General features: G+C 48.9%; 1 protein-coding gene across 1 annotated transcript in view; it reads left to right on the top strand.

Annotated features, from left to right (window-relative positions):
- CALB2 (calbindin 2) overlaps window positions 1-27,385 on the top strand; it is a 53,118-nt gene that overhangs the window by 16,892 nt on the left and 8,841 nt on the right. Inside the window, exons 2-5 of the mRNA XM_050922444.1 lie at window positions 11,949-12,025; window positions 18,169-18,258; window positions 23,373-23,453; window positions 26,557-26,613. Of these exons, the coding sequence (XP_050778401.1) occupies window positions 11,949-12,025; window positions 18,169-18,258; window positions 23,373-23,453; window positions 26,557-26,613 (305 nt within the window). The remainder of the gene's footprint in view (window positions 1-11,948; window positions 12,026-18,168; window positions 18,259-23,372; window positions 23,454-26,556; window positions 26,614-27,385) is intronic.

Genomic DNA, 27,385 nt, shown 5'->3' on the forward strand with positions numbered 1-27,385 from the left:
AGGGCAAACCAGGGAAAAAGGGCACGAAATGATTGTCTGCCATTGCTTTCGCGGAGGAAGGAATGAGTGACGACATTTACCCAGAATCACCTGCGACACCATTTTTGCACCATCAGGCATTGGGATCTCAACCCGGAATTCCAATGGGCGAGGGAGACTGCGGGAACTATGGATAGCTACGGGATAGCTACCCACAGTGCAACGCTCCAGAAATCGACGCTAGCCTCGGTACATGGATGCACACCACCGAATTATTGTGCTTTGTGTGGCCGCGTGCATTCGACTTTATACAATCTGTTTTACAAAATGGGTTTATGTAAAATCGGAATAATCCTGTAGTGTAGATGTACCCTCAGCACCATGAAACTGGGAGCAATTCCTGACACAAGAAGCAGAGAAGAAACAGGCCCCAAGAAGTGACTTCCCAGTGAACAAGAACTGGTGCAAGAGAGAAGAGCAGCTAGTGAGGGTATGTACGTTTCCATTAGATCATTTCATCTGGCAGCAACAGATCATGTATCTGATCTGCCCTGGGACATTACAGCAAACTGCCCCGACCCCCCCGCAGCAGCCACATTCACTGCAGTTACAGCACTGAGCACACAGTCAGGAAAGTGCCAGCCCTGGAGGCTTACAGTAAAGCAGGGGTGAGGGGTATGCATGGAGGGGTCCCCACTCACTAGCCAGCGCACACCCTCATGGCCAGCCATGCTGCTTCCACAGCCCTCAGCCTGCACTGGTCTGTCCCATCTCACAGCTAAGCCCTTCAGCCAGGCGGACCTCACGGCCTTGCTGGCCCAACCTGCGGCTCTATTAAGACATGGACACATTACGCCCCTGCCCATATTAGAGAAATCTCCCCTGTGTAACTAACCAGGGCGCTTTACTTTCGTAAGTTACCAGGTTAAGCTGATTTTGTACTAAAATTTCTGTAATGCAGACAGGGCCTATCAAAAAGTTTGAGATCCTGTGCTGAGGTGTATAAATCCCATCCTGCCCCAGCCACTAAGGGGCAGAGTGACTCCTCTTTAGCTGTGGTTAACTCGCCGACCAGCAACAGCTGGGCTGAGAGCCTGCAGACCAAGGATAAGGAGATGCTAGGGAGCCTGGCTAGAATAATCTGCAAAATGGCAGGAACTTGTTTGAGGAGCTGGACCCTCCAGTGACAAACCACTGGAAGGCATCGCCCTCTGAACAGCACTGGGAGGCAGCGAAAGGAGCCCAGGGAAGCAGTAGGGAGTCTGAGGAAGCACCTTTAGCCGTTTAGTACAGGGTCGGTGGCCTAGATCCCAGAGCAGAGGGAGGCGTCTGGGTTCCCATAGTGACCCCAAGGCAGGTGATATAACACCCCCTCCATCCTCCCTGATGCAAGGCAGGGACAAGGACTGTTGAGCCCTGGGTGAGGCTGAAGGCCTGGCACAAGGTCATTATCCTCTCTGTTTGCTGAAAACTCTTTACTACTGGCCAGCCTGGATTTGAGCCAACAAGTTAGTGAAAGGGAGAGCCAGGGCATTCCCATACCTGAGCTCAATGCTGCAGGGAACCAAGAAAATAGATTTAAAAACAAAAATCTGCCAGCTGGACCCCTTCCCAACTACCCCCTAGCTGGGCAGCTAACCCCAGGCCAGCCAGGGGAAGGAGTAAAGGGGAGATGAAATCAAGCTAGCTCTACCTTTGATCCTGTAGTAAAGGCTTCCTCCCTGGAGACACGGTGCCCTCCACCCTATTGGGGCACATGGCCCTGTCTCATCCCACCCCACCTTCCATCCGTGCAGCTCTCCTCACTGGCTAACCTGCCTGCCCTGCCCTGCCCACTTCAATAGCCGTCTTTCCCTGCATCGCAGGGTGCGCTACGTACTACGGAGCAGCGAGAAAGAACACGTGGATAAACACAAGCCCTGGCAAAGTGCGCCTGGCTTTAGCAAACTATTTAATTAGCCTCCACAAACTTTTCCTTGCCTGCAGATTATAGTGATCTCAGCCCAAGAAGCCCTGGAATGCGACTCCTTCCAAACACATGCTCAGTTGAGACATAATGACATTGACTTGGTGTGCAACAGAATGTAGTAAGAACAGCATGGAATGGATTTTATTAACATTACTGAGCTGCTTGTCAATGATTTAGTGACTGGGCGCATATACAGATAGAGATATATGGTAGATATACGTTGAATTCTCTCGACGTTTTTGTTTAGTGACATTTTTTACTCCTTTTGAGTGCTTAAACAGCAACATCTAGCGATTTTTCAGGTGACTTCCTGCTGTGTGGAATTGGCAACCCTGCCTGGTTTCTTGGCACAATCCCTGACCTGCTGTGTGATCTTGGGCAAAACCTTCTCCGCGCCAGGCCTCAGTTTCCCCCCCCCCCCCCTTGTCTGTTTAGGCTGTAGGCCAGGAACTGTCTCTCACTGTATGTGCTTACAGCGCCTGGCAGAACTCAGAGATTCTAAGGACAGAAGGGACCACGGTGACCTCCCTGCAGAACACTCGTCCCTTCCCTGAACTAACACCTGTTAGAACTGGAACAGATCTTTTAGAAAAACATCTGGTCTTGATTTTAAAAATTGCCACAGGTGGAGAAGCCACCATAATCCTAATAAATAATAAATGCCTATTTCCTGTGTAACACTTTGTGACATGCCTTGAGTTGTCCAATGCAATCTTTAATGTCTTTATCTTCACAACATCCGTGTCAGGCAGGGAAGCATTATTATCTGCATTGCACAGAGAGGCTAAGGGCCTCCCCCAAGGTCCCACAGGACACCACGGCCCTCAGTACATTGCTCCCATGATTTGTTATTTCACTGGTAAATCGTACAACTTCGTTCCAGTCCTAATTGGTCTAGCTTCAACTTCCAGGCATTGGCTCTCATTGGTACCTCTCGGGGAGGAATAAAGAGCAAGGTTTTGCCTCAGTTGGGATTAAAAACAAGTGAATCCAGAGGATCGGGCAGGTTTGCTGCTCAGAAACTTAACACCAGCCCAGGGTTGGTGGAATCTTGGCCCAGTTTTAAGAATCTTTTGGAAAACGTGAGCCGAGTTTCAAGTCTGAAACCATAGTAAAGCTTCCTGTAACTCTAGGCTTCAACCCTGGCATCCTCCCTCCCCACCCTTCCATTCCTAACAAAGAGTAATTGTAGGGTAGAGCATCAGGATACAGGCTATTCGATATCCCAGGTGAGAGGTTGGATTTCATTTTGTTGTGACTCTTTCATGAGAAAGATTCCTGAGCCATTTCTGGAGGTTGGATAAATATGGATTAAGGCAGCTTTTTCCATCCATAGATGTTCTATCCATCAGTTGCAGAGATTCCAAATGGTGTTTCGGGCCATTTACGCAGGCAGATGTATGGGATCATTCCAGCCTGTGGCCTGGTAACACCCGAGTCAGTATTCAGCATTCAGATGAGATGGCAAGGGACAAGGACCTAGCATCATGGCAGGGATGAGGGTCTCAGTGTGCTGGACAAATTCCAGTTTGGGGACTTACATCCTGCCTCCCTAAACTAATCCACATCTTTATAGCCTCTCGGGTGGACGCTCTGCATGGCCACCTTAACGCTTGGAAATGGCAGAGATGCTTAATGACTTCTTTGTTTCGGTCTTCACTGAGAAGTCTGAAGGAATGTCTAGTACAGTGAATGCTTACGGGAAGAGGGTAGGTTTAGAAGAGAAAATAAGGAAAGAGCAAGTAAAAAATCACTTAGAAAAGTTAGATGCCTGCAAGTCACCAGGGCCTGATGAAATGCATCCTAGAATACTCAAGGAGTTAATAGAGGAGGTATCTGAGCCTCTAGCTATTATCTTTGAGAAATCATGGGAGACGGGGGAGATTCCAGAAGACTAGAAGGGGGCAAATATAGTGCCCATCTATAAAAAGGGAAATAAAAACAACCCAGGAAACTACAGACCAGTTAGTTTGACTTCTGTGGCAGGGAAGATAATGGAGCAGGTAATCAAAGAAATCATCTGCAAACACTTGGAAGGTGGTAAGGTGATAGGGAATAGCCAGCATGGATTTGTAAAGAACAAATCATGTCAACCTAATCTGATAGCGTTCTTTGATAGGATAACGAGCCTTGTGGATAAGGGAGAAGCGGTGGATGTGATATACCTAGACTTTAGTAAGGCATTTGATACAGTCTCGCATGATATTCTTATAGATAAACTAGGAAAGTACAATTTAGATGGGGCTACTATAAGGTGGGTGCATAACTGGCTGGATAACCGTACTCAGAGAGTAGTTGTTAATGGCTCCCAATCCTGCTGGAAAGGTATAACAAGTGGGGTTCCGCAGGGGTCTGTTTTGGGACCGGTTCTGTTCAATATCTTCATCAACGATTTAGATGTTGGCATAGAAAGTATGCTTATTAAGTTTGCGGACGATACCAAACTGGGAGGGATTGCAACTGCTTTGGAGGACAGGGTCAAAATTCAAAATGATCTGGACAAATTGGAGAAATGGTCTGAGGTAAACAGGATGAAGTTCAATAAAGATAAATGCAAAGTGCTCCACTTAGGAAGGAACAATCAGTTTCACACATACAGAATGGGAAGAGACTATCTAGGAAGGAGTATGGCAGAAAGAGATCTAGGGGTCATAGTAGACCACAAGCTTAATATGAGTCAACAGTGTGATACTGTTGCAAAAAAAGCAAACGTGATTCTGGGATGCATTAACAGGTGTGTTGTAAACAAGACACGAGAAGTCATTCTTCCGCTTTACTCTGCACTGGTTAGGCCTCAACTGGAGTATTGTGTCCAGTTCTGGGCACCACATTTCAAGAAAGATGTGGAGAAATTGGAGAGGGTGCAGAGAAGAGCAACAAGAATGATTAAAGGTCTTGAGAACATGACCTATGAAGGAAGGCTGAAGGAATTGGGTTTGTTTAGTTTGGAGAAGAGAAGACTGAGAGGGGACATGATAGCAGTTTTCAGGTATCTAAAAGGGTGTCATCAGGAGGAGGGAGAAAACTTGTTCACCTTAGCCTCCAATGATAGAACAAGAAGCAATGGGCTTAAACTGCAGCAAGGGAGATTTAGGTTGGACATTAGGAAAAAGTTCCTAACTGTCAGGGTAGTTAAACACTGGAATAGATTGCCTAGGGAAGTTGTGGAATCTCCATCTCTGGAGATATTTAAGAGTAGGTTAGATAAATGTCTATCAGGGATGGTCTAGACAGTATTTGGTCCTGCCATGAGGGCAGGGGACTGGACTCAATGACCTCTTGAGGTCCCTTCCAGTCCTAGAGTCTATGAGTCTATGAGTCTATGAGCCATGTGGAAGCTGACGCAGAACGCAGCCGTCAGCTTGCTAGGTGGAGTACTTGCCATTATAGAGTGCCAGACCAGAAGGGAGCACCAGATCATCCAGTCTGACCCCTGTATAGCACAGGCCACTGGCCCACTGACACAACAAAAGAAAGGAGACCAAGGTATTACGGCCCCCAGAAGAGTAGACTATGATGTGCCACAGGCAGAGAACAGAAGGCCCTTAGGAGGGCAGAGAACTGCTTACGTGAGATACACTCAGATAATCCTGGCAAGTGACCTGCACCCACACACTGCAGAGGAAGGTGAAAACCCCCACAGTTACTGCCAATCTGACCTGGAGAAAACTCCTTCCTGACCCTACATGTGGCCATCAGTTAGACCCTGAGCATGTGAGCAAGACCCACCCATCCATGATCAGCAGTGGCTGCTTGTTGGTTTCTGAGTGGAGTGCAAGATGTTGGTGATCACCCACGAAGTGTGGGATCTCAAAGGCAGGGTGACCTAATGGATGGAGCACTGGACTGGGACTCAGGAGACCTCCCTTCTATCCAGCTCCGCCACTGGCCTGCTGGGTGACCTTAGGCAAGTCATTTCCCCTCTCTGTGCTTCAGTTTCCCCGTCCCCCGCGGGATAATGATTCTAACCTCCTTTGTAGGTGCTTACGGAGCTGCAGCCGGACAGTGCCAGATCAGAGCTAGGGATTAATAGTAGTTGAGAGAGGCCTCTAGCACTTCGCCAGGCTGCTACAGCAGTTGTGAACATTGGACGTGGCCAAGCTAGTTGAAAAGACGATGCTTCTGACAGTGCATTTTCCATGAGCACCTGTTGATTTAGGAATTCCCTCCCTCCTGTGTCTGAAGCAGTCCTAGTCTGGCCTTTGGGGCATGCTGCAAACTCCATCTTTCTGAGCGATGTTTGGCCTCTTCTTGGGAGTCAGGGTTGTGGAGATTTTGGTTACGTTTCCTTCTGCCTGGCCAGTTTCCATTGTAGAGGGGCTTGTTGCTGGAGGGTTCTTTGTTTTCATATCTCGGGTTTGTATTTAATGAATTGTAAAATGGCTACAGACTGCCACATTCCACACCTGAAGTGGCCGCATTTTAGTGGTGATCAGAATAATTCCTCTGGTTCTGCAATCTTTCAAGGCCTCAGGAAGGAGCAATATCACTGCAAGGTGTCATTATGCACAACCAGAAGGCAAATGAAAGTGTTTTTAAGACAAGTTGCTGCGTAGTCAGTGGCTGATTTTCTTTTACTATTCGTGCATTGATTGATGTCTAATCTCAGAATATAAGCAATGATCTGATCAAGTTGTGGGAGACTCACTTACCACATTTCTTCTTCTTAACAAAGCCATTTTTGTAGCCTGACTTCTACGAAGGATCAGGACTGGACCCATCTTTCTTTCCCCCCTCTCGCCTGCAATTTCAAAAAGGGCCATGGTTAACACTCGTAGGCCATGTCTGCACTACAGCTGGATTGACACTCTGGCGACTGACACACTGGGAGTTGATTTAGTGGGTCTAGTGGGTAGACCACTGCGGGTCTATGCTGCGCTAAGTCGACCTAAGCTACATAGACTCCTGTTGTGTTATTCAGGTGTCTGGAGTGGCGTGACGTAGGTCGACTTACTGCTGTAGTGGAGACATAGTCTCAGATTGGTAAGAAGAGAGAAGTAGGGGAGTGGGCTGACACCCTGTGCAGCAAGTCACAGCCCAGACCGAGGAGCTGGGGCTGAGCTGTATGCCCCTGAAATGAGAGTTTGTAATGGAAATGCTGCCAGACTGTTAACTACAGAGCCAGGGTTGGAACAAAGCTACATAGGCCCCAGATCGACCCAATGTAAGACAGCCCTGGGCTTTCGTTCTGAGTGCTTGGAGACCAGGAGAGAGAGGCGAGATTCTTTCAAACATGGGGAGGAGGTTCCAAATCCACTGGATTCCATCATAACTTGACACTAATCACATCACACACCAGCCACCTGTTACGCTCAATACGGGGGACGGATAGTTCAGCACTTAGAGCAGAAGCGTAATACATAGGAGATCTAGTGCTGTGCCACAGACTTCCCATGTGACCTTGTGCAAGTCACTTAGCTCCATTTGTAAAATGGGATAATAGCACTTCTCTGCCTCCGAGGGTGTTATGTGGATCAATACGGTAATGGACTGTGAGGTGCTCAGATACTACGGTATTGGGGGCCATATAAGTACCGTAGAAAGACAGACTGGTCCACTGCTGCAGGTTACAACAGCCCACAGGCCTGCTTAGGGCTATAAGTCTGAGTTTCTGGAAAGGCTTTGGCTGCTGTAGCTGGCCCAGACAGGCTAACCTGGGAGGCTGGCAGACTAGGTCTTGCTCTGCTGGATGGCACCTAGTGAATCTCTGTGTGAGATCTTACCAAGTTGTTGACATGCTGTGGCGGGGTCCCTGAGGTGCATCCTGAATTGTGGACTCGCTGAGTCCTCCAAAGCCACCACCCTGGGCTGTCTCTCACACTGTGATACTGACAGGCCCTGCACTCACACAGCCATCCACTGGCAGGGACACACTCAACTGAGTTGCATGAATGATCTCCCAGCCACTCATGACCCATCAATGAGGAGGCTCCAGCCAATCCCCCCCAGCTCCCCAGTCTTGCACCCCAGAACTGTACCAATTTGCACTGGTCAGGAGCCTGGCCAGTGTAAGTTCATTATCTAGTTCGCCACTTCACCAAAGGAAAGTGGGCTGGCGCTAGCCTTTGTGACATGAGCAGATTCCCCAAGCACTTCAGACAGACTCGCTGGTAAGGGGAACATTAAAATAAGTTTGTTAATGACCGAGAGAGAGATTTGAAGTGATTGTTAGTGGGAGGCATAAAGTCAGAGATCGTTACCTCAAGAAAATTAAAAGGTAACATTCTAAATTCTAAATGTTTAGTCTAAGCAGGAATTGAATGAAACAGCTTTTCTCACCCTGACAGAGGGTACAAGCAGGTTACAGTTCCTGAAGTCTTTGTCCTCCAGACCATCTTCCAGGTGTTGAGTTGGGTGGGGGCAAGGAAGAGGCCAAGTGATTATGTCAGTGTCTCGTTTTATACCTTCTTCCAGCTGCCAGGAAGGTCCTTGCTGTGACGCATGGATCAGGCGGTCTCCGTTGTGTACCTGCCTTCTCTGAGAAGCCTCTGGGCTAGTGGACTGTGCGTTGATGAGCCATTAACGACCATCTGGCTATTGATGGTTACGCCTTTGTTGTAACTGAAAGACTGGCTGTGGGTGTTCCCAACCTCACAGCACATTTCAGTAAAGCAATACCTCGGAGCTTTGCACACAGTGATAGCAGACATAATCCAACAAGATATTATTGTTCAACAAATCAAGACTTACAAAACGAGACCTCACAAGGCATCCTTTGTACAAACACATCATATTCCTATCACAGTGGTGAACAGGGAGTTCCAGGGTGCTCCTTTGAGGTACAGAGTGTCTCACATGGCAAATGACTTTGATTTGGTTTCCTCCAAGTCACAAGGTCGCTGTAAATTCCAGGTACTGAGCTTTAGTCCTCGGGATTGCTATCTCCCCCCCGGATCGGGAAGGGTTATTCACGAGTTACCGGCTACCATGCTAGCTGTGGTCAGCTCCTCCCTCTTGCTTCAGAAATCAGACAGATTCCAAGCCACTAGGCACATTATTCCCATTCTTCCTGTAAATGTTAAATGGAGATGGCACCTGAGCCACTCACCTGGACCCCAAACAGACAGGGTGGGATCGAAGGCCCTGGTCATTCCAAGTCAGTGATCTGGGGCTTGCATAAGGCAGCTATGGCACTACATACTCCTATTTGGAAGCTAGTGCAGGAGTCCTGCTTCCTGACCTAGTGAAGGGCAGACATGCCACAGATGGGCGCGGAAAGACGGGGGCCTAAGCAGCACTGGAGAAGAATTTGTGCTGCATTTCACAAGGTGCCATGCTAATCTTTGCTTCCCTTCAAGTGTGTTTACAGCTAAGTAAGGCGACCAGGTTTTGTGAAATGGGCATAACTGGCTTGGCAGCAGCACTTCTAAGAAGGATCTGGGAGCTGTGGTGGATCACAACCTCAACATGAGTCAGCAATGTGATGCTGTGGCAAAAAAAGCAATTGCAATTTTGGTTGCATTAACAGAGGCATCGCATGGGAGTGATAGTACCGCTCTACTTGGTGCTGGTTAGGCCTCAGCTGGAGTAGTGTGTCCAGTTTTGGTCACCAGTGCATAGAAAGGATGCGGAGAAACTGGAAAGGATCCAGAGGTGAGCGACAAAGATGCTCTAAGGGCTGGAATGCAAGTCATATGAGCAAAGGCTGAAGGAACAGGGTAGGTTTAGTTTGGAAAAGAGGAGATCGGGGGAGGGACATGATAGCTGTCTTCAAATACTTGAAAGGCTGCTATAACAAAGATGGAGAAACATTGTTCTCTCTTGCCCCAGAGAGCAGGACAAGGGGGAATGGATTTAATCTACAGCGTAGCAGATTTAGACTAAATCTCAGGAAAAACTTCGTATCTGTAAGAACAGAAGGACAATGGGACAGATACCTAGAGGGGTTGTGGAATCTCCTCCCCTGGCGATTTTCAAAGGAGGCTGAAGCCATCTGTCTTGGGTGGTTTAGACCCCCAAGAAATCCTGCATCTTGGCAGGGGGTCAGACTAGCCCAGGGGTCTCAACCTTTGTGAGCTCAGGATCCCTTTGTAAGTGTTTATGGCCTGTCATGGCCCAGTAAATAGTCTCGGGGTGGAGGCCTTGGGGTGGTTTTGGTCAGATCCTACCTCCCAGGGGATTGGGTCCTGCTGGCCTCACCCCACAGTGGTGGCTCCTACAGCACCTGTGGGCTTGGCTTTCTGCTCCAGATGGTGCAACCTCAGGGGTGCAGCACCAGTCCAGTTTGGCCCCGCCCTCCGACTGGACCACATTTGTGTGAGTGGAGTTGTGACCTAGCTCATGGCGGTTGGGCCACGCCTGGGTGGTGCTGGGAGTCAGAGGTTGCAGTGACTGCGGCAGGGAGGGGAGCCCAGCTCCCCACGGACTGAGAAACCCTGAACGAGAGGACCCTTGCGGTCCCTTCTAACCCCGCGGTTAGATGCAAAGCCGTGACACCCCTCACACTGTGCACTGGGCAGGGGGCCGGGCTGTGGCAAGGCTTTAGCTGTCAGCGGGGGGGTGATGGGCAGGAGGGGATGGGATGAGGCAGGGTGAGGGTTAGACAGAGGCATGTGTGGGAACAAAGTGTTGCCTGGAGCAGGAGCGGCGCCAGAGTTTCTGGCGCCCTAGGCAGAATTCGGGGGGCGGCATTTTGTGCGTTCCCCGTGGGGCGCGTGGGAGCTTCCGGTTCCATTCCCATCATGCCGCCGAAGAAGGACCCTCCGCCGAAATGCCGCAGGCAACAGCAGCAGTCATTGAGCTGCTCAGTCGCCTGCAGCTATTTTCAGCTGCACATTGGCAGAAGATCCTTCTTCGGTGGTGCAACGGGAGTGGAACCGGAAGCTCCCGTGTGCCCCGTGGGGAGTGCACAAAATGCCGCCCCCCGAATCCTGGCACCCTAGGCGACTGCCTAGGGTCGCCTAATGGAAGCACCGGCCCTGGCCTGGAGTTGCACCAGATGTGATGCTTTCAGTTAGCAGAGGCTGCGTCAATTGGTCTGATTTTGGCCCAACCCAGCAGGGCTCTGCCTGTCTTCCAATGATGAGGCAAGAGCCTGGCTGCAACAGCCTCACGCTTCCGACCTGGATCGAAAATGTTGTGCCGTGGGCCCATAGCCAGTTCTCTCCTGATACAAGCCCAGGCCCTTTGGCCCAAGTTCTGGGCCTCGTTTGGAAGGTTCGAGCCCCAGCTGCGCCAGTCTCTGCCCTCGCAGGAGTGAATAGTGCCAGAGGAAAATCCAGGGAAGAGACACTGCCTGAATCTGTGCTGCTCTCTCCTGAGCCCGCTCCCTGCCCCGACTGAGTTACTGGCTCCCGAGCTGAGTGTAGGGGACAAAGCCTCCTTCCTGCCTGTGCTCAGGGGCCGGGGGAGTGTGGCAAGGGTGGCGTAGACACACGAGTTCCTCCTGTTAGATGGACTAGGGGATGGATAAGGCAATCTGGGACCACAGGCCCCTCATGGCTCTATCCCCAGAACCCTGTGCCTTGGCCCAGCCCCAGCTGGGAGTGGAGGTGGGGGGGCCTCCACTCCCAGAGAGGCAAGAGAAGCAGTATGGAGCCTGCCCTGTTTTCTCCACCATGAGCAGCAGCATAGGCTGTGGTGAAATTCAGGACATACTTCCGCAGCCAGGTGAAACCACTTAGATACATGGGCCAGGCCAGCTGCACTCGACTCCTCCTGTTACACCCAGTCCTCTGACAGGCCGGGTTTGGTGGGTCACCCTGGAGCAGGTCTTGGAGTTAGCCCCCTATTGAGAAACAAGGGGCAGTCTCCCTCTCCACGCAATTGTTGCAGGCTCTCTGCAGACTCAGGCAGACATCACTGCATTGGTTACTCTTGGGCAATGTTTTCCCAACCACAGAGGCTAGAAATTCATTTTGGTTTTTTCCTGAATGTTTAAATTATGGTGTAATCACAGGACTCCAGGAGCTGGGCCTCTCCGCACAGGCCTTAATCCAGCACTGCCTTAACCCCCTCCCTGGCTCCACCACCATTAACCATATGTTTGTTTTCCTTGCAGGAAATGGCTACATTGAAGGCAAGGAACTGGAAAACTTCTTCCAGGAGCTGGAAAGTGCTAGAAAGGGGGCTGGAGTGGTAAGAAAAACACATTTCCTTTCCTCTTCCTGCTGTTCTTCCTCCTCCTCCTTTGTTCCCTCCTTCCCTGTTCTTCTCCTGACTTGAGTCTCCCGCACAGCCCAGTGTTGCCTCATTCCCTGTGAGGGTTGCAATGAAGAGTCCTTCTCAGGGAGCTGGCATCTGTGCCCGTCACCAGCAAGTTTTAGGGGCCATGCCCAGAAGTGAAAAGCAAACTTGAAAAGGACTCAGGGGCTTGGGACTGACTCAAGCTTGGTGTGGTGTCCCAATCCTGGCTCCAAACAGCTCTGGACATTGGAGCAATCTGGTTCTGAATGCTCTGTCTCAGGCCCACTTCTCGGGTACTTAAAATCCCAGTGTGGGTGCCAAACTACACCTCTTGGGTTATGTCTACACTACAGGATTATTCCGATTTTACAGAAACCAGTTTTTGGAAACAGATTGTATAAAGTCGAGTGCATGCGGCCACACTAAGCACATTCATTCGGCAGTGTGCGTCCGTGTACCGAGGCTAGTGTCGACTTCTGGAGCATTGCACTGTGGATAGCTATCTCGTAGCTATCCCATAGTTCCCACAGTCTCCCCCGCCCACTGGAATTCTGGGTTGAGATCCCAATGCCTGATGGGGCCAAAAATTTGTCACGAGTGGTTATGGGTAAATGTCATCAGTCAATCCTCTCTCCGTGAAAGCAATGGCAGACAATCATTTCGCGCCCTTTTCCCTGGATTGCCCGGGCAGACGCCATAGCACGGCAACCATGGAGCCCGTTCAGCCTTTTTTCACTGTCACCGTATGTCTACTGGATGCTGCTGACAGACGCGGTACTGCAGCGCTACACAGCAGCATCCTCTTGCCTTTTGCAAGTTAGCAAAGATGGTTACCAGCCATACTGTACCGTCTGCTGCTTTGCAAGTTGACAATGACGGTTACCAGTCACACTGTACCGTCTGCTGCTGTCATGGGTGCTCCTGGCTGGCCTCAGTGAGGTCAGTCGGGGGCGCAAGGACAAAAATGGGAATGACTTCCCAGGTCATTCTTTTCTTTACGTTTTGTCTAATGGAGAGTCAGTCCTGCCTAGAATATCAGGCAAGCCTACTAAAGAACCAGAGAGGCAAACAGCCACTCCGGGTCAGAGCCCCAAACATCCCGCAGTAATGATGAGCTGCATGCCATTCTAGGGGGTGCCCCTGCAACAACCCCACCCGTTGCATCCCTCCTCCCTCACCCCTCCTGGGCTACCATGGCAGTTATCCCCCCATTTGTCTGATGAAGTAATAAAGAATGCATGAGTAAGAAACAACACTGACTTTATTGCCTCTGCAAGCAGCGATCAAATCGGGGAGGAGAGGGCAGCCTCCAGCTGCCATGATATTCCTGGCAGGACTGAATCTCCATTAGACAAAGCTTAAAGAAGAGAATGACCTGGAGTCATTCCCATTTTTGCCCAGGTGCCCCTGGCCGACCTCACCGAGGCCAGCCAGGAGCACTCACGGGATGACGATGACAGATACCAGTCCTACTGTACCGTCTGCCCTCCACAAGGGAAAGGAAGGGAAGGGGATGTTGCTGTGTAGCGCTGCAGCACCGCGTCTGCCAGCAGCATCCAGTAGACATACGGTGACATTGAAAAAAGGCGAGAGAGGATTTTTTTCCCTTTGCTTTCATGGGGGGTGTGGTGTGTGTGTGACGTCATATACCCTGAACCACCCGCGACAATGTTTTTGACCCTTCAGGCTTTGGGAGCTCAGCCAAGAATTCAAAGGTTTTCGGAGAGTGCAGGAACTGTGGGATAGCTACAGCCGTCAGTCGCCCCTCCCTCAGTGAGCGTCCATTTCATTCTTTGGCTTTCTGGTACGCTTATCTCAGCTCCTTAAGTTTCACGCAGCACTGTGTTGAGTCCCTGTTGCAGCCTCTGTCCATCATAGCCTTGGAGATTTTTTGAAATGTTTTGGCATTTCGTCTATTGGAACGGAGTTCTGATAGAACAGGTTCATCTCCCCATACAGAGATTAGATTCAGTATTGCCCGTACGGTCCATGCTGGAGCTCTTTTTTTGATTCTGGGACTGCATGGTCACTTGTGCTGATCAGCGCTCCACGCTGGGCAAACAGAAATGAAATTCAAAAGTTCGTGGGGCTTTTCCTGTCTACCTGGCCAGTGCATCCGAGTTCAGATTGCTGTCCAATGCAGACACAATGGTACACTCTGGGATAGCTCCCAGAGGCCAATACCTTTGAATTGCGGCCACACTAACCCTAATTCAAAATGGCAATACCAATTTGAGTGCTAGTCCCCTCATCGGGGTGGAGTACAGATATCATGAGCCCTTTATATCGAAATAAAGGGCTTCGTTGTGTGGACAGGTACAGGGTTAATTCGGTTTAATGCTGCTAAATTCGAGATAAATTCATAGTGTAAACCAGGCCTTGATAATGATTGGTCCTGACTCTTCAAAGTCAGCAGGATTTGGCTAGTAATCAGTCTGTGTCTTACCAATTTTACTTGGGCAAGTATTTCCATGTCCTGAGAAGTTAGGATATTTCCTCCACATGTTCACATTATTACATGGCTCACAGTTAGGTCTAAAAAACCTATGGCCTCTCTGTAAACACTGGAAACATCTGTTGCAAATATGCATTTGTAGGCTGCACTGTCTGTGTTGCCATATTTGATGTTTCACTTAAAGCCCCAGCTACTGGAGTCAAGCGATTACATGAGACTCTTTTGCAGCCCCAATGCCCCAGCTACAGGAAGTGTGTGTGTGTGAAAGGTTCAGTAGGTGGGATACTCCCCTCCACGTCACTTTTGACCCCACTAGCCCAGCATAGAGCTAGAGGTGCTGTGCTGCAAGGAGCAGGGTGGTCACTCACTCTTCTGCATCACAACTGATGTTAAGGCCCCAGCAGCTGGCAATGGCATGTTGCAGTTGACGCTGGGAATTCAGGCCACGATTACTTCTGGTTAGAAAAGAACAGCTTTAAAATGGTCAATACAAATACGTTTCTAGCCCTCAGGCTTTGCGCACAGCAGCTTGAGAACGTGACCCGAGGACAACCTGAAGGTTCCGATATCAGTAGGCAAATAAAAAGCACCCCAAATGGGTTATTTTTCCCAAAAGCTCATGATTTTGGAGGGGGCCGACTTGTGATTTTGAAACATCTGGGGTGGGTTCAGTCGCCAGTCCTCGCTGGCTAAGGACCAGGCTGAAAGCCATTCAGGCCTCAGTCAGCTGAGAGAGCCACTGCTGAGCAACTCAGGAGATTTGCTACTTTCAGACCCTAGCTACCAACTCTGCAGCCCGAGCGCAGTCCCTGCTAGTCCCAGCTGGACCCTGAAGCCACTTGTCCTGCATGACAGCACAGAGCCCTGCCACCGAGCCAGCTCTGATCTCCTTCCTTATGAAACCTTTATTCTAGCCCTAACATCCGGGAGGGGGTTTTGGGAGGGGGGGTTGGATCCCCAAAGAGCCTCATTTATTCTTCTCATTTTCTACTCCCCTCCTCCCTAGTATCACCCTCATATTCTGGGTCATGGGGCCATCTCTCTGGCCAAGGCAAGCCAGAGACGAGCATTCCCTGCAGCTCAGCACCCTTCTCACACCATTGTGAGACTGAACTAGGCTCGCCCGCTGCCACGTGATCATCAGGCTGGCACAGGTGGCACGGAGCCTGGCAGCCTGCCGGCGGATGTCTGTGCAATATTCATTGGAGCATATGCAAGGCTGCAAATGGAACTGACAGCATAAATTATGGAATCACTGGAAACACGATCTCTTCTTCCAAACAGCCTTGCAGAGCAGGGCCTCACTGCCTCGGAGGGGCTGTGGCATAACCAGGCTGCTGTTTGATTGTTCTTGCCTCCTGGGGCTGTGTTCTCTTTACAGGAGGTTGGATGTGAGCGCTGAGAGGGCAGTGAACGAGCTCCACTCTGTGCCGCTGGCCCCTCCACACGCAGTTTGGGGTCCCCATCAGCCAAGGTTTGCTCACTCAGGCCAAGTCATTTGACATGGCGTGAGCCCAGACAGGGCGACTTTTTTTTATGGAAGGGGCCCCCGAAATTGCTTTGCCCCAGGCCCCCTGAATCCTCTGGGTGGCCTGAGCCCAGACACATACTGTGTGTATAAGCCTGTTGCTTAGCAGATCCATTGCCCATCCCCTGCTGACCAAACGCTGCTCAACCCCAGTCATCACACTGCCCCCTGCTGGCCAGGGAAAACCCCTCACCTAACCAGGTTTAGCCCAGGTGGCCTTTTCTACTGCTTTGGCTGTGCAAAGGCCAGAAGGTAAGAAGGTATGGCAAGCCCATGCTGCTTTAAAGAGGGACCCGCCCATCAGATTATTCACATATGGAAGAACTGGCCCCAAACAAAAGTCAACACAATTTTAATAGCACCTGGCATTTGAGGATCTCCAGCCACTGTGTGTGTGGAAATTAATTAAGCCAGACAGCAATCCTAGGAGAGAAATATTATTAGCCCTATTTTAACAATAGGGAAACTGAGGCACAAGGAAGGTGAAGAGACTTGCTTAAGGCCATGAAGCAAGTCCGTGGCTGAATCAGGAACAGTATTCAGGAGCACTAGCACCTAGTCCCCCCTCCCCTAACCACTCGACTGCACTTCCTCTGCACATCAACTTCTTAACCGCTGCTGAGCAGTTGTTTAGCATCTAATTCGGTCTCTTCTAATGGCTGAGACACTCTAGCAACAAAGCCTCATAACTTGTGATCATTTCTTGTAAGTAAATGACAAGCCAACTAAGGAAGAGGGTGCTGAAAAGAGGGTGACCATTAGACTCCTGTGTGCTGCTTGGGGAAAGGCTGGGTTATTGTTTTCCAGCTCCTATAACTTGCAAGCTGAGTAGAGCTGGATATGGGTAGTTTGATTGTCTTTTTCCCCAGTACACACAATATTCTGCTTGTCCATGTAACCTAAGTGTCTCCAGTATCTGGCCCTCCAGGCTTGGTCTCAGCCCCAAGGTGATGTTTGTTTAGGAAAGTTTCTGCAAAATCTACTTTGCCATTTTTGAGTCATTAACAACATTGCCAAACGCCACCCTGCAAAAATCACAGGCCAATCTCCGCCGCCCACCCCTCCCAATCACAAAAATAAGAGCTCTGGGGTCTTTATATTTGTTGTTGGAGCCTTTAGGGGGTCACGTTTTCCAGCTTTTCTCCACAGACCAAAGTGCTCAAATCCTACTTTTTTTTAAATGCAAGCTGCAATTCCCCTATAATCACATGACTCCAGGAGCTGGGGCTTGAAGAGAAAACACCGAATAGTGTGAGCCTCATGATAAATCATGAGAGTTAGCAACGCTGAGCTAACATTGGAGCCATGAGGTGTAACAAGTCAATAGGAGCTTTAGATAGAGTCACCTTAGCACAAGTTATATTAATAGATCCTGCTCCTGCAACCTCTCCCCACCCAAAGGACCCTCAATGGCATTAACAGGACTTCTCTGGATAGTACATGTTACACTCACTGCTAAAGTTTGCAGCCTTTGCAGAATAATCTGTAAAGCCGGCGTTAGCTGGCCAGGGACACATGGGCAGCTCCCTTTCCTGGTTTGATGTGAGGCTGGGTTGTTACGCACCTCAGGCTCATTTAGATGAGTGTTCCCTGCTAGCTGGCGATCTGCTCTCTTGGACTAGACGGAAGTCCTCTTGGGGTTAAGGCACTGGCCTCAGATGCAGAAAATCTGATTCACTTCCTAGCTCTACCCTTGCCTCCCTGAGCCTCCCTCAGTCTCACTGTGCCTCAGTTTCTTAGCTGGGAATGAGACTAATTCTTCTTGTCTAGTTAGACTGTAAACTCTTCCAGGAAGGGCCTGTCTCTTTGTGCATGTCTACAGAGCCTAGCGCAATGGGGCACATAGACATTAGTGTAATTTAACCCTAGTGCACTGAGGTAGGATATTCTGTTGGCTCTCCTGCCTTGGGTTAAGAGGGAAAGGGACTCCTCTCTGATGTACTGGCCTGTTCAACATCCAAGCAGTGTCCTTCCCATTTGCTGTTCTCTCTCATCCTTTCCTGGCTCAAAGCCAGTGCACTGACCAGGCACAGTCACAGAGCGGGAGGGGTTGGTGGGCACAGAGGCCCTGCTGGAGGTCAAGAGGGACAAACCTTCTTGCTTTGTTCACAGGACTCTAAGAACGGTAACTTTGCAGAGAAGATGAAGGCGTTCATGCAGAAGTATGACAAGAATGCAGATGGCAGAATTGAAATGGCAGAGGTGAGTGGTGCTAGCGCCAGCATCGCTCCCACAAGCTGCTCTCATCCATACTACTATGCTCGGGGAATCCTGGCCCCACTGGTGTCAGTGGGTGACTTGTCATTGGCTTCCTTGGGACCAGGATGTTCCACCTATGCTGGGGGATTAGATCCTAGCATGAACACATGGATCGGATCCTCTTGCACTCCAGAAGTGGGGAGTGGGAATCCTGCCGCATGCTGCATTAGGCTGCCTTGTCAAAGCAGCCTCAGAGAGTCCGGTGTCCAGATCCCACTGGATTTCCATGGGATCTGAGCGCCTGATTCCTTTAGGCACCTTTGAAAATGCATCCTTGGTTCCCTACCACATGGACAACAGTACAATACAATAGCCATGGGAGAAACATCTTCTGAACCCCTGGCAGCTAATGTGGTTGCCTCGTGTCCTGAAGCATGAGCAGATGCTCATTATGGATTGTTATCTCAGCTAGTGTAACTGCTGTTGATGTTCTCACTATTCAGATACATGTTTAATTCCTCCTTCTATCCCACTAACATATTGTGGCAGTGAGTTCCACTGGCTAACTATGCATTGCATAAAACAGAATTTCCCTTTATCAGCTGTAGAAGTTGTTGATTTACATTTCATCGGCTGCCATGTTATGGGATTGGGCAAATGGGAATCCTCCTCTCTCCCAGTAATGATTTTATATCCCCCTCATTCATCTCCTCTCTAAAGGAAAGCATCTTAATCTTTTTAATTTATCTTCATATAGTCTCTACAGGCTTCTAATCATTTCTGCTGCCTTTTCCTGGACCATTTCTGTTTCTGCTCTGTCAGAGTGACAAGAACTGAACCCAGGAGGCCTGGTTCTCACTGCTGCAGGAAATGATTAAATCCAAGAGCTTAGTGGGATGTAGGGAAGGATTAGACATTGATAGGAACAATAAAAATGACATAGCTAGAATAAGATTTGAGAAGGGCTATAAACTCTTACATCAACTATCAGGTCAAAGAAGAACCTGATTGTTCAGGGACAGTGGTATAAAATCATACCTGGGATGAGGTATCAAAGTTGTATCTATTTTGCATATTGTTGCAATATGAGAGAGAACTGTGGGGCATATTGTTTTAATGAGACAGTAGTCCCAGACTACGGTCTGCAGAGCACTTCATGGTGACCAGTGCGGAGCTGGCTGGTCATGAAGATTTGGCTTCTCCGTGTTTCCATTCAGCACTAATATTGCCTGCCCAGGTAAGTGTGGTCTGCACTCTGGGTAGTGAGGAATCTCAGTCTGTTGCCCTCTAATGGCTGATATACAGAACAGCAGGCTCTTACACTGATCATCATAATCCCCATTTGACAGATGGGGAAACTGAGGCACAGGGCAGCAAAGTGACTTGCACAATGGCACCCACCAGGCTAGTGACAGAGCTGGGAATATAACCAAGGTCTCCTGGTTCCCAGTTCAGTGCTCTGTCTGCTAGGCCACACTGTGTCCCATAAGAGGTGTACAAGTCTGCTAATGCTTACTTCTTTAGCTCCAGTGGTGGCAGTTCATTGCAAACGGGGGAATGGTCCCACTATTGTGGGGAACTTTCCTGGTTTATGCACTACTCCAGTGGAATCAGATAGAGAAAGGACCTGAATCCTCACTCCCACTTCCTTTACCCAGAAGCCTGCCTGACCTTGAGGACACTTCTTCCATGCTCCTATGTGGCAGAGTGCTTGTTACACTCCATAGAGCTGGGCCCAGGATTCCTGGGAGGTTTAACCCCAGTCTTGTTGTGGTTGCTTAGGCCAAGGGATAGAGGTGCTCTCTCTGCACCAGCACCATCCCTGGCCCACTGATCATTACTTACAGCTTAAACCAAATACAATTTACTAAGCAGCAACTGTAAGAAAAATGAGAGAAAATAGAAAAGGTTAAAGGAACAAGGACACACACACCCCCACCGCCCATGGGCCAAAGGACACTCCTCACAGCTGGCTCCGGGCCTGCGCTGGGCCCTCTCCCCAGAGCCCCTTGCTCTCCCCAGCTGCTCACCACTCTTTGCTCTGGTGTTACTCGTGGCATGAGGGATGCCTGCCATCCCAGCTCAGCCCTGGCTCCCATTGGCACGGCTGGTCTGCACTGCACCAGCTCCAGCCCACCTCTGACTCCATGCTGCTGCTCTCCTTAGCTCTGCCCTACTTGACTCAGGCAGCTGCACCTCACAGGGAGGACGGGACCCCAGGCTCCTGACTCCCTCATTGGCTCGGCTGCCCTGTCAATGGGGCTGACTTGGAGTGTTAGCCTCTCCCCATTGGCCCTGTGGACTGACAATCTCACAATCCTGATTGCTCTTTGGCCCTTCCACTTTCTTTTGATAGTGGGAGGGACCGACCAAAAACCCACTAAGTTTCAGTGGGGGGCCAGCCCCCCACTTGCTTTCTGCTTTTGGCTTGGTAGGTCCTAGATTCGAATCCCACGACTGCCCCAAGTACTTTGGCTACATAAGTAGTTACTGTGGTTGGCCCAGGGCAGCTGTTCAGTCGCCAGCAGGGGAGCTGGGTGCACACAGTGATTGATGGGCGAGAGGATGGTGGCAGAGAGACGCTCCCTGTTGTGATGTGGTCCACACATTGTGACGATGCTGGCAAGTCCCTGTGCTGTAGGAGGCTAGGCACCAAGGAAGGGATGTCCCTGTAAGATAAGGGCAGCGTGTCTGGCTCGCTCCTTCCTCAGAGATGGATTAGCGTTTCTGTACTCTGCCCTCCCTCTGAGAGAGGAGGCACTAGCTCCCAGAGCATGTATTTCGGTCTCTGCCTCTCCTCCCATTCCCTTTTCCCCCTTTGCCATCAGTGATTCTGACTCCCCGTCCTCAACCCTTTCCCTACCCTTGTGCCTGTGTACACCCTCATTTTTTCCTTCCACCCACTTCCTCCCTGTGACCATCAAGGAGGCACTGTTGGGTCAGAACTGATCCTGCTAGCCTGACTCACACTGACTAGTCCCATTAACTACTCATGGACCAAAATGCTACTCAGCCTGAGTCAGGCCCCAGGCCTGGGCCCTGCGTTTCAGCCAGCACATGCAGAGGGAGCAGTAATGGCCTGACTCCATCATATCCCAGCACGCTTCGCACTGTGCGTCCTGCTGACCATACCAACGAATGACCAGTATTTGTGTCATTGCATCTCATGTGCAGTTGCTCATGGGCACAGCAGAAGCCGAGCAGGGCTTAGGATGGCAGAAATTCAGCTGAAGCCAGTCACATCCATAATGGGTGGGATGTGCATGAATCCACTGTTGGTTTGCAGAACCGGACTCCATTTCTCTTTCCAAGGGGAGGACTCTGACTGGGGAGCAGGGATACTGTATATACAATGGGCAGTGGGGGCTATACGATCTTTTGCTCCCCAGTCTACGTCCTTCCAGCTTTATAGTATCTGGGAACTCGTCAGGCCAAACTCCTCCCTGTTGAAGTCACTGGAGTGACACCAGGTCTAAATTTGGCCCTACCTGCAGAGGGAATGAAATTGCTCTGGTGAGTTGCTGTCATGACAAAGCCAGCTATATAGCCAGGATGTTCTCAGTGGCTAGGACATGGTTCCTTTCAGCTGTTACCACTGAGTGAAAAAATCAAGGAAGCCAGTCACTCTGTCTCCTGCCGGTCTGCTGCCTGCTCTCTCGATTTACCAGGAAGCTCCACATTGTTATTTTCCTAATAAAAAGGAGGCTCCTGCCAACCTGAATTTCCGAAGAAATCTGTCCAGCTGCTCGCCTGCACAGGCCTTATTAAAAGTTGTCCAGCCCTTTGATTAAGACACTGACACTATCTTCGGAGAAATGACTCAAAGTTAAGAAGACAGCTGTGAAAAGGGCACTGAAAGGCAGGCAGACAAGGAGAACTGAACTGATTGGAAAAACAGAGAGACCTCACAAAGTTTAGGTCTGTTTTATCTATGGCCTTTTCAAATTGTTAATCTTCTTTGGAACGATTCTCTTTGGTCCTAGCTGCCTTGATCTTCAAATGTTAAAAAGTTCCCAGCCCCCTTGCTAATGTTTTCATGGGTTTTCCTTTAAAAATGTCACTAACGAGAGTTTTTTGTCCCTCCTGTGCTTCAAACCCAGTTTCTGCCTGAAACTGACTAGGAACCACATGTGAACTTGTCTAGCTTGTTTCCCCACCCAAATGGAAAAAAGCTCAAATTGTAAATAGTGTCGATGAAACTGAATTTCTTTAGGATTCTTTTGCATTCAGTTGTCCTAGGTGGTGTCAATAGTACACGTAAGGACTTTTTTTGCCCTACTTTTAAATCCTCCTTTTCTTGATCACCAGAAATTAAAGTGTCAAACAGCCACTTTTACAAAAGCTTTAGGTAGAACAAAGTGTTTAGTGTGACTGGCCTTCCCCGGTTAGTTCTGCGGCAGCATTTAACCGCCTAGCGCGACTCCGAGAGCTGGGCTCAGCCTCAGCAAGGATGCTGGTGCACCAAACAAGGAAGTAAAAAAGAGCCACAATACTTTCAAACTCCCTTATTAACGCATGGAGCAAGTCTGTTGAATTACAGTGTAACAAACCTCATTCGTAGCTATCAGCAGAATTCAAGGCCAGGATCTTCACACAAAAGCACAGACCTCAGTCACTGGAGCTAGTGGTTTCACTCTGTTAGCTGGTAGCAGCAGTAGGCTGTTATTGACTAGTGGCCTAGTCATTAGAGTGGAATGTAACATGCACTCTGCTAATGTGTTTCATCAGGGGATGTTTTTCTAGGGAATTATTGCAAACAATGGAGATGGGACTTATGTTCTTTCCATGTGCAAAGAGCAAGCATATTATTTCAGTCTCAATGACTTATTTTAGGTTAAGCAAAACAACAAAACAATTAAGAGCGAAAGTAAATTTGCAATGAGAGAGAGAGAGCACAACGTATGTGTCTCCTCTGCAACATTCTGCATTGACTCTCCCTCGCAAAATGGCAGTGGCCTGTGACAGCAGCAAAAATTACAAAGATGCAGTAAGAAAGGAAACACAATCCTATTGTGTCACCGTCTACACGCACCAGTGGGATGGGCCAAGGATTCTCTGTGTGTTGTGTGACTTGCCTTCTACTCACTGATGGCTTTGCTGTCTCCCCCACCCTCCAGCTGGCTCAGATCCTGCCTACAGAGGAGAACTTCCTGTTGTGTTTCAGACAGCATGTTGGCTCCAGCTCTGAATTCATGGAGGTGAGCCGAGATTTTTATTATTATTATTCTAACCAAACCAGTTCCAGAAGCCATTTTTAGGCTAAATTTCCACTGACATCAAGGGCTGAATAAGGAATTTGGCCTGTAATTTCTTTAATTCTGATCAGTTAGGTAGAATGTTTCTCCTGCATGTTAAGAGGCTGGGGATGGGGGGAGCATGAGGCAGGCAGGCAGAGCAGGGGGAATATACTTGAGCTATTACCAGGGGAAATGCATTGAGTAACAAGCTATTCCTAATGAATACAGCCTGGCCACACTCTCTAGGTGAGTGGTTTCTCTGTCCAGCAGCCATGCTGGCTTCCTCTGAATGTTTTTACCTGGAAAAGAAATAGCTACATGCCAGCTGTAATTCTATCCTCCCACTGAAGGCAAGCTATAGCTATGGACACAACAAGCCAAACCGTGATGCCATTAAAGTCCAGGGATGTTTTGCCACAGACTTCAGTGGGAGCAGCATTTAGCCCTATACACATCCACACAGTAGTTTTGTCCTTTTTGTTGCTTGTATTAAGCAGTTCAGGACTGGGGCCATATTGAGCGATGCTGTAAGGACAGACAGGGTCTGCCACAGAGCCTGCACCATAATTCTGGTGTCATAATGCACTTTGTTAAGGGGACAGGTACTCTGCAAGTCCCTGAGCTCGTCAGATAGTTTATGACAAGTACAAAGTGGAGTGTGGGAACATCCCTGCTCCCTCTTCCCAGAGTGACAGGTTGGCTGGTTTCTAACCCCCAAGACCCAGTGACTAAGGCGCACCTTCAATCCAGGATCTTCAATGATCACAACTGCACAACAATGGCATCCAGGAACACTCCCTAATCTCCAAAGGCCTGGCCCAGCTCACACTGGAAAACCTGAGAGGGAGTTTTGGGGCAGGAGCTCTCTTCTTTGATCAGTCCCAAGTCCTAGCCAGGAATCTGGACTTGACACCCTTGTGCTGCTCATTAGTGAGATGTTTCCTTGTGGAAGGGGAAGAGGACTTCCTTGTGTTGTGCTGCTGAAATTCACTTTGCAAGAGAATGTTCTAAATTTCCGGGTGCTTTAAATCAGTTATTTAGCCTCTTTCAAGAATTTGAAGAGGAAGGGACGAGCAAGGAGATAGATCTGGGCTGCGGGAGGTGATTAGTGTCTATAGGCATATCTGTCGGTGGGTGCTGTGCTATTGGAGGTGCTGTCTGTGGCACTTCTCAGAACAGTAAGGAAGTTAGCTCCTGTGTCTTGCCCAAACTGCAGGTTAGATATTTATATTCTGCCTCCCTAAATTTCACTCCCAGTATTATTTGGATGGTCTTTTCTTCACTGTCAGTCCTAAACTATGTAGTGCTACTTTGTGCCATCAAACAGCAGTTGTGTTCCACACAGAGGTGGCAGCATTTTGGAGGAGGGTAAAAAGACCTTTATCTCCATTATCTACTTCAGAGGGACATTTTTGGGCGTAAGTAGTTAATATTTAAACGCTCTTTAAGAGGATAAGATAAAAGACCCTCTCAAATAATAAAGTAATATGGCATCTCCGTCTGACAAATTCCAAAGTTCTTCATAAATATTATATGTACATGAAAGGTTTCACCAGCTAGTGAAGTGTAGCAGCTGTTTAGCATGCACAGCAACACTGCAAGAGTTTAAAACAATTATTGGAAAATGAGAACAACATGCAAATGTGATGCTGTTCGATGAAACGGGAGCCTACCTGTTGCCATTTAATAGACAAGTGGAGTTATTGCTTAATAAGCACGTCATTAAATATTAAATTCAGCCCACTCCACCAATAGCGAGTATAATAATGAGCATGAACTCTTGACACCGTTTTTCCCTGAGTGCACCCAGCTCTACTAAACCAATTCCCCTCACGACAAAAACCTGTCCCCTGAGAGATGAAGCTTCAGAAAACTCCAGAGACCAATGAGGAGCTGTGCCCTCCCTGTGCCAGATGGTGATGGAAAGCTACATAGGCAGGCCCTATAGCTTAGAATAGCACTTAGCAAGACCTCTTCTGACACACCGTGTGGGGGAGACAATGTAGGATCTGCAAAGGAAGAAGGAAAATACTTTGATCAACCAACTCTGAACAGATAAATGTCTTTTGATTTGTTAGGTCCATATGAATATCTGAGACAGAGAGAGACTGTAAACAGGATCCTGCTCTATAGGGCCTGACTTCGATTGGGGACTCAGCTGTCATGGGAAAGGATGAGATAGACCTGAGATAGAGAGAAACTTACAATAAACGCTAAGCAAGTGTGAGGCAAAATGCACATTTCTACTGCCCTTCCCTCCCCCTTTGTCACCTCTGTTGTTTATGGGTAACAATCTGTCTCCTCCACAGCTACAGAACAGGGTCATGCTCACTGAGCCAAATGCCACAACAGGTTGGGTTTCATTTGCATTTGGTGCAGGTGGTTGTGGGGTAGTTCTTATTGTATTTGAGATGGATGCGCCAATGTTGAGACAACACACAAATCACTAGGAGAATGGACCTCATGCGTTGTAGGTCTGTTGTCGTGGTAGCTTTAGTTATTCCCATTCCCAGTGCCATGAGAGAGGCTACCTAAAAAGGAAATGCTGACGGGTAGTCCCAGTCCATTCACTGCTGTGTACAGATGTACCTCAGGCCAGATCCAGCCCCAATGTTCAGTGGATGCAGTTCCCAGTAAAATCAGTGGATTCCCAACGAGTATGTCATGAAGCTGCTACGGCCAGAAGGGACCATTATGACCATCTAGTCTGACCTGTATAACACAGGCCCTAGGACTTACCAAGTAATTTCTGCATCGAGCCCATAACTTCTGTTTGACCTATAGTAGATCTTTTAGAAAGACATCCATTCTAGATTTAAAGACTTCAAGTGATGGAGAATCCATCATGTCCCTATGTAAGTTCTTCCAATGGTTAATTACCCTAAGGATTAAATTTTCTCCTGATTTCTAGCCTGAATTGGTCTAGCTTCAGCTTCTAGCCATTAGATTGCATCCATACCTTTGTCTTCTAGATCAAAGAGCTATCACTGTCTCACTATCCAAAATCTGTTACTTTTTTCAGTAGGGGAATCACTTGTACTAACATGTGGCATTTCCGTTGCAGGCCTGGCGGAAATATGACACAGACCGCAGTGGGTATATAGAAGCCAATGAACTCAAGGTGGGGGATGACTGAAGAGTGTCTTGGAGATATGACTTTAAAGGGCTGTGCTGTTGGTGGGGGCTATTCTAGGGTGGCATTCTATACCATGCCTCTCTTGAGAGTCATTCTCTAAGGAAAGCAGCGTGTGCATGGCTGCAGTTCGTGTCTGTCTTATGATCACTCAGCCTGTAAGAAGCTAGGCTTGATAGCTTACACTGTCCCTTTGCAGCTCCTGATCACTTCAGCCTGCATTGTACATCACAGCATAGCACCTGCTCCTGCTGCCATTGAAGTCAAATGGGAAAACTGTCACTGACTCTGGCAGAAGCAGAGCTGGGCTCTGGTTACCCAGCACTAGGGGCTGTGCAGCATTCAGGGAGATGGGAGGCTCTTACTGGATGTCCTACATTAGAATAGCTTGGGGAGATGAGCTGATAATGATCAGAGGTCTGCAACTGTCCAGAAACACCAAACACACCCAGGGTCAAATCCTGCCCAGTTACTTCCCTGCAGCTCCACTGAATGCCAATAGGGTTGCACAAATGCAGGCAGCAGAATCTGCACTAAGGACCCACTCCCCGATGGCATTGCATTGTCTTAAGTCACCTCTGTAAAGGAACCCCAACATTTCCATGGCAGTTTGGTGTAGTCCTTAGAAAGCCATTGCTCCTAGGTAGGCAACTGGTTTCTGCTTTGCCCTGTGGATGGTGGCTGAAGGCAGGTTTCACTGTGTATTGTCTATATTGCCCCACATTATAAGACTGTTTGCAGACTGCCTGTGTTAACATAT

Source organism: Gopherus flavomarginatus, chromosome 14 (genome assembly GCF_025201925.1).
Source record: "Gopherus flavomarginatus isolate rGopFla2 chromosome 14, rGopFla2.mat.asm, whole genome shotgun sequence".
In the NCBI taxonomy this organism is placed as follows: domain Eukaryota; kingdom Metazoa; phylum Chordata; order Testudines; family Testudinidae; genus Gopherus; species Gopherus flavomarginatus.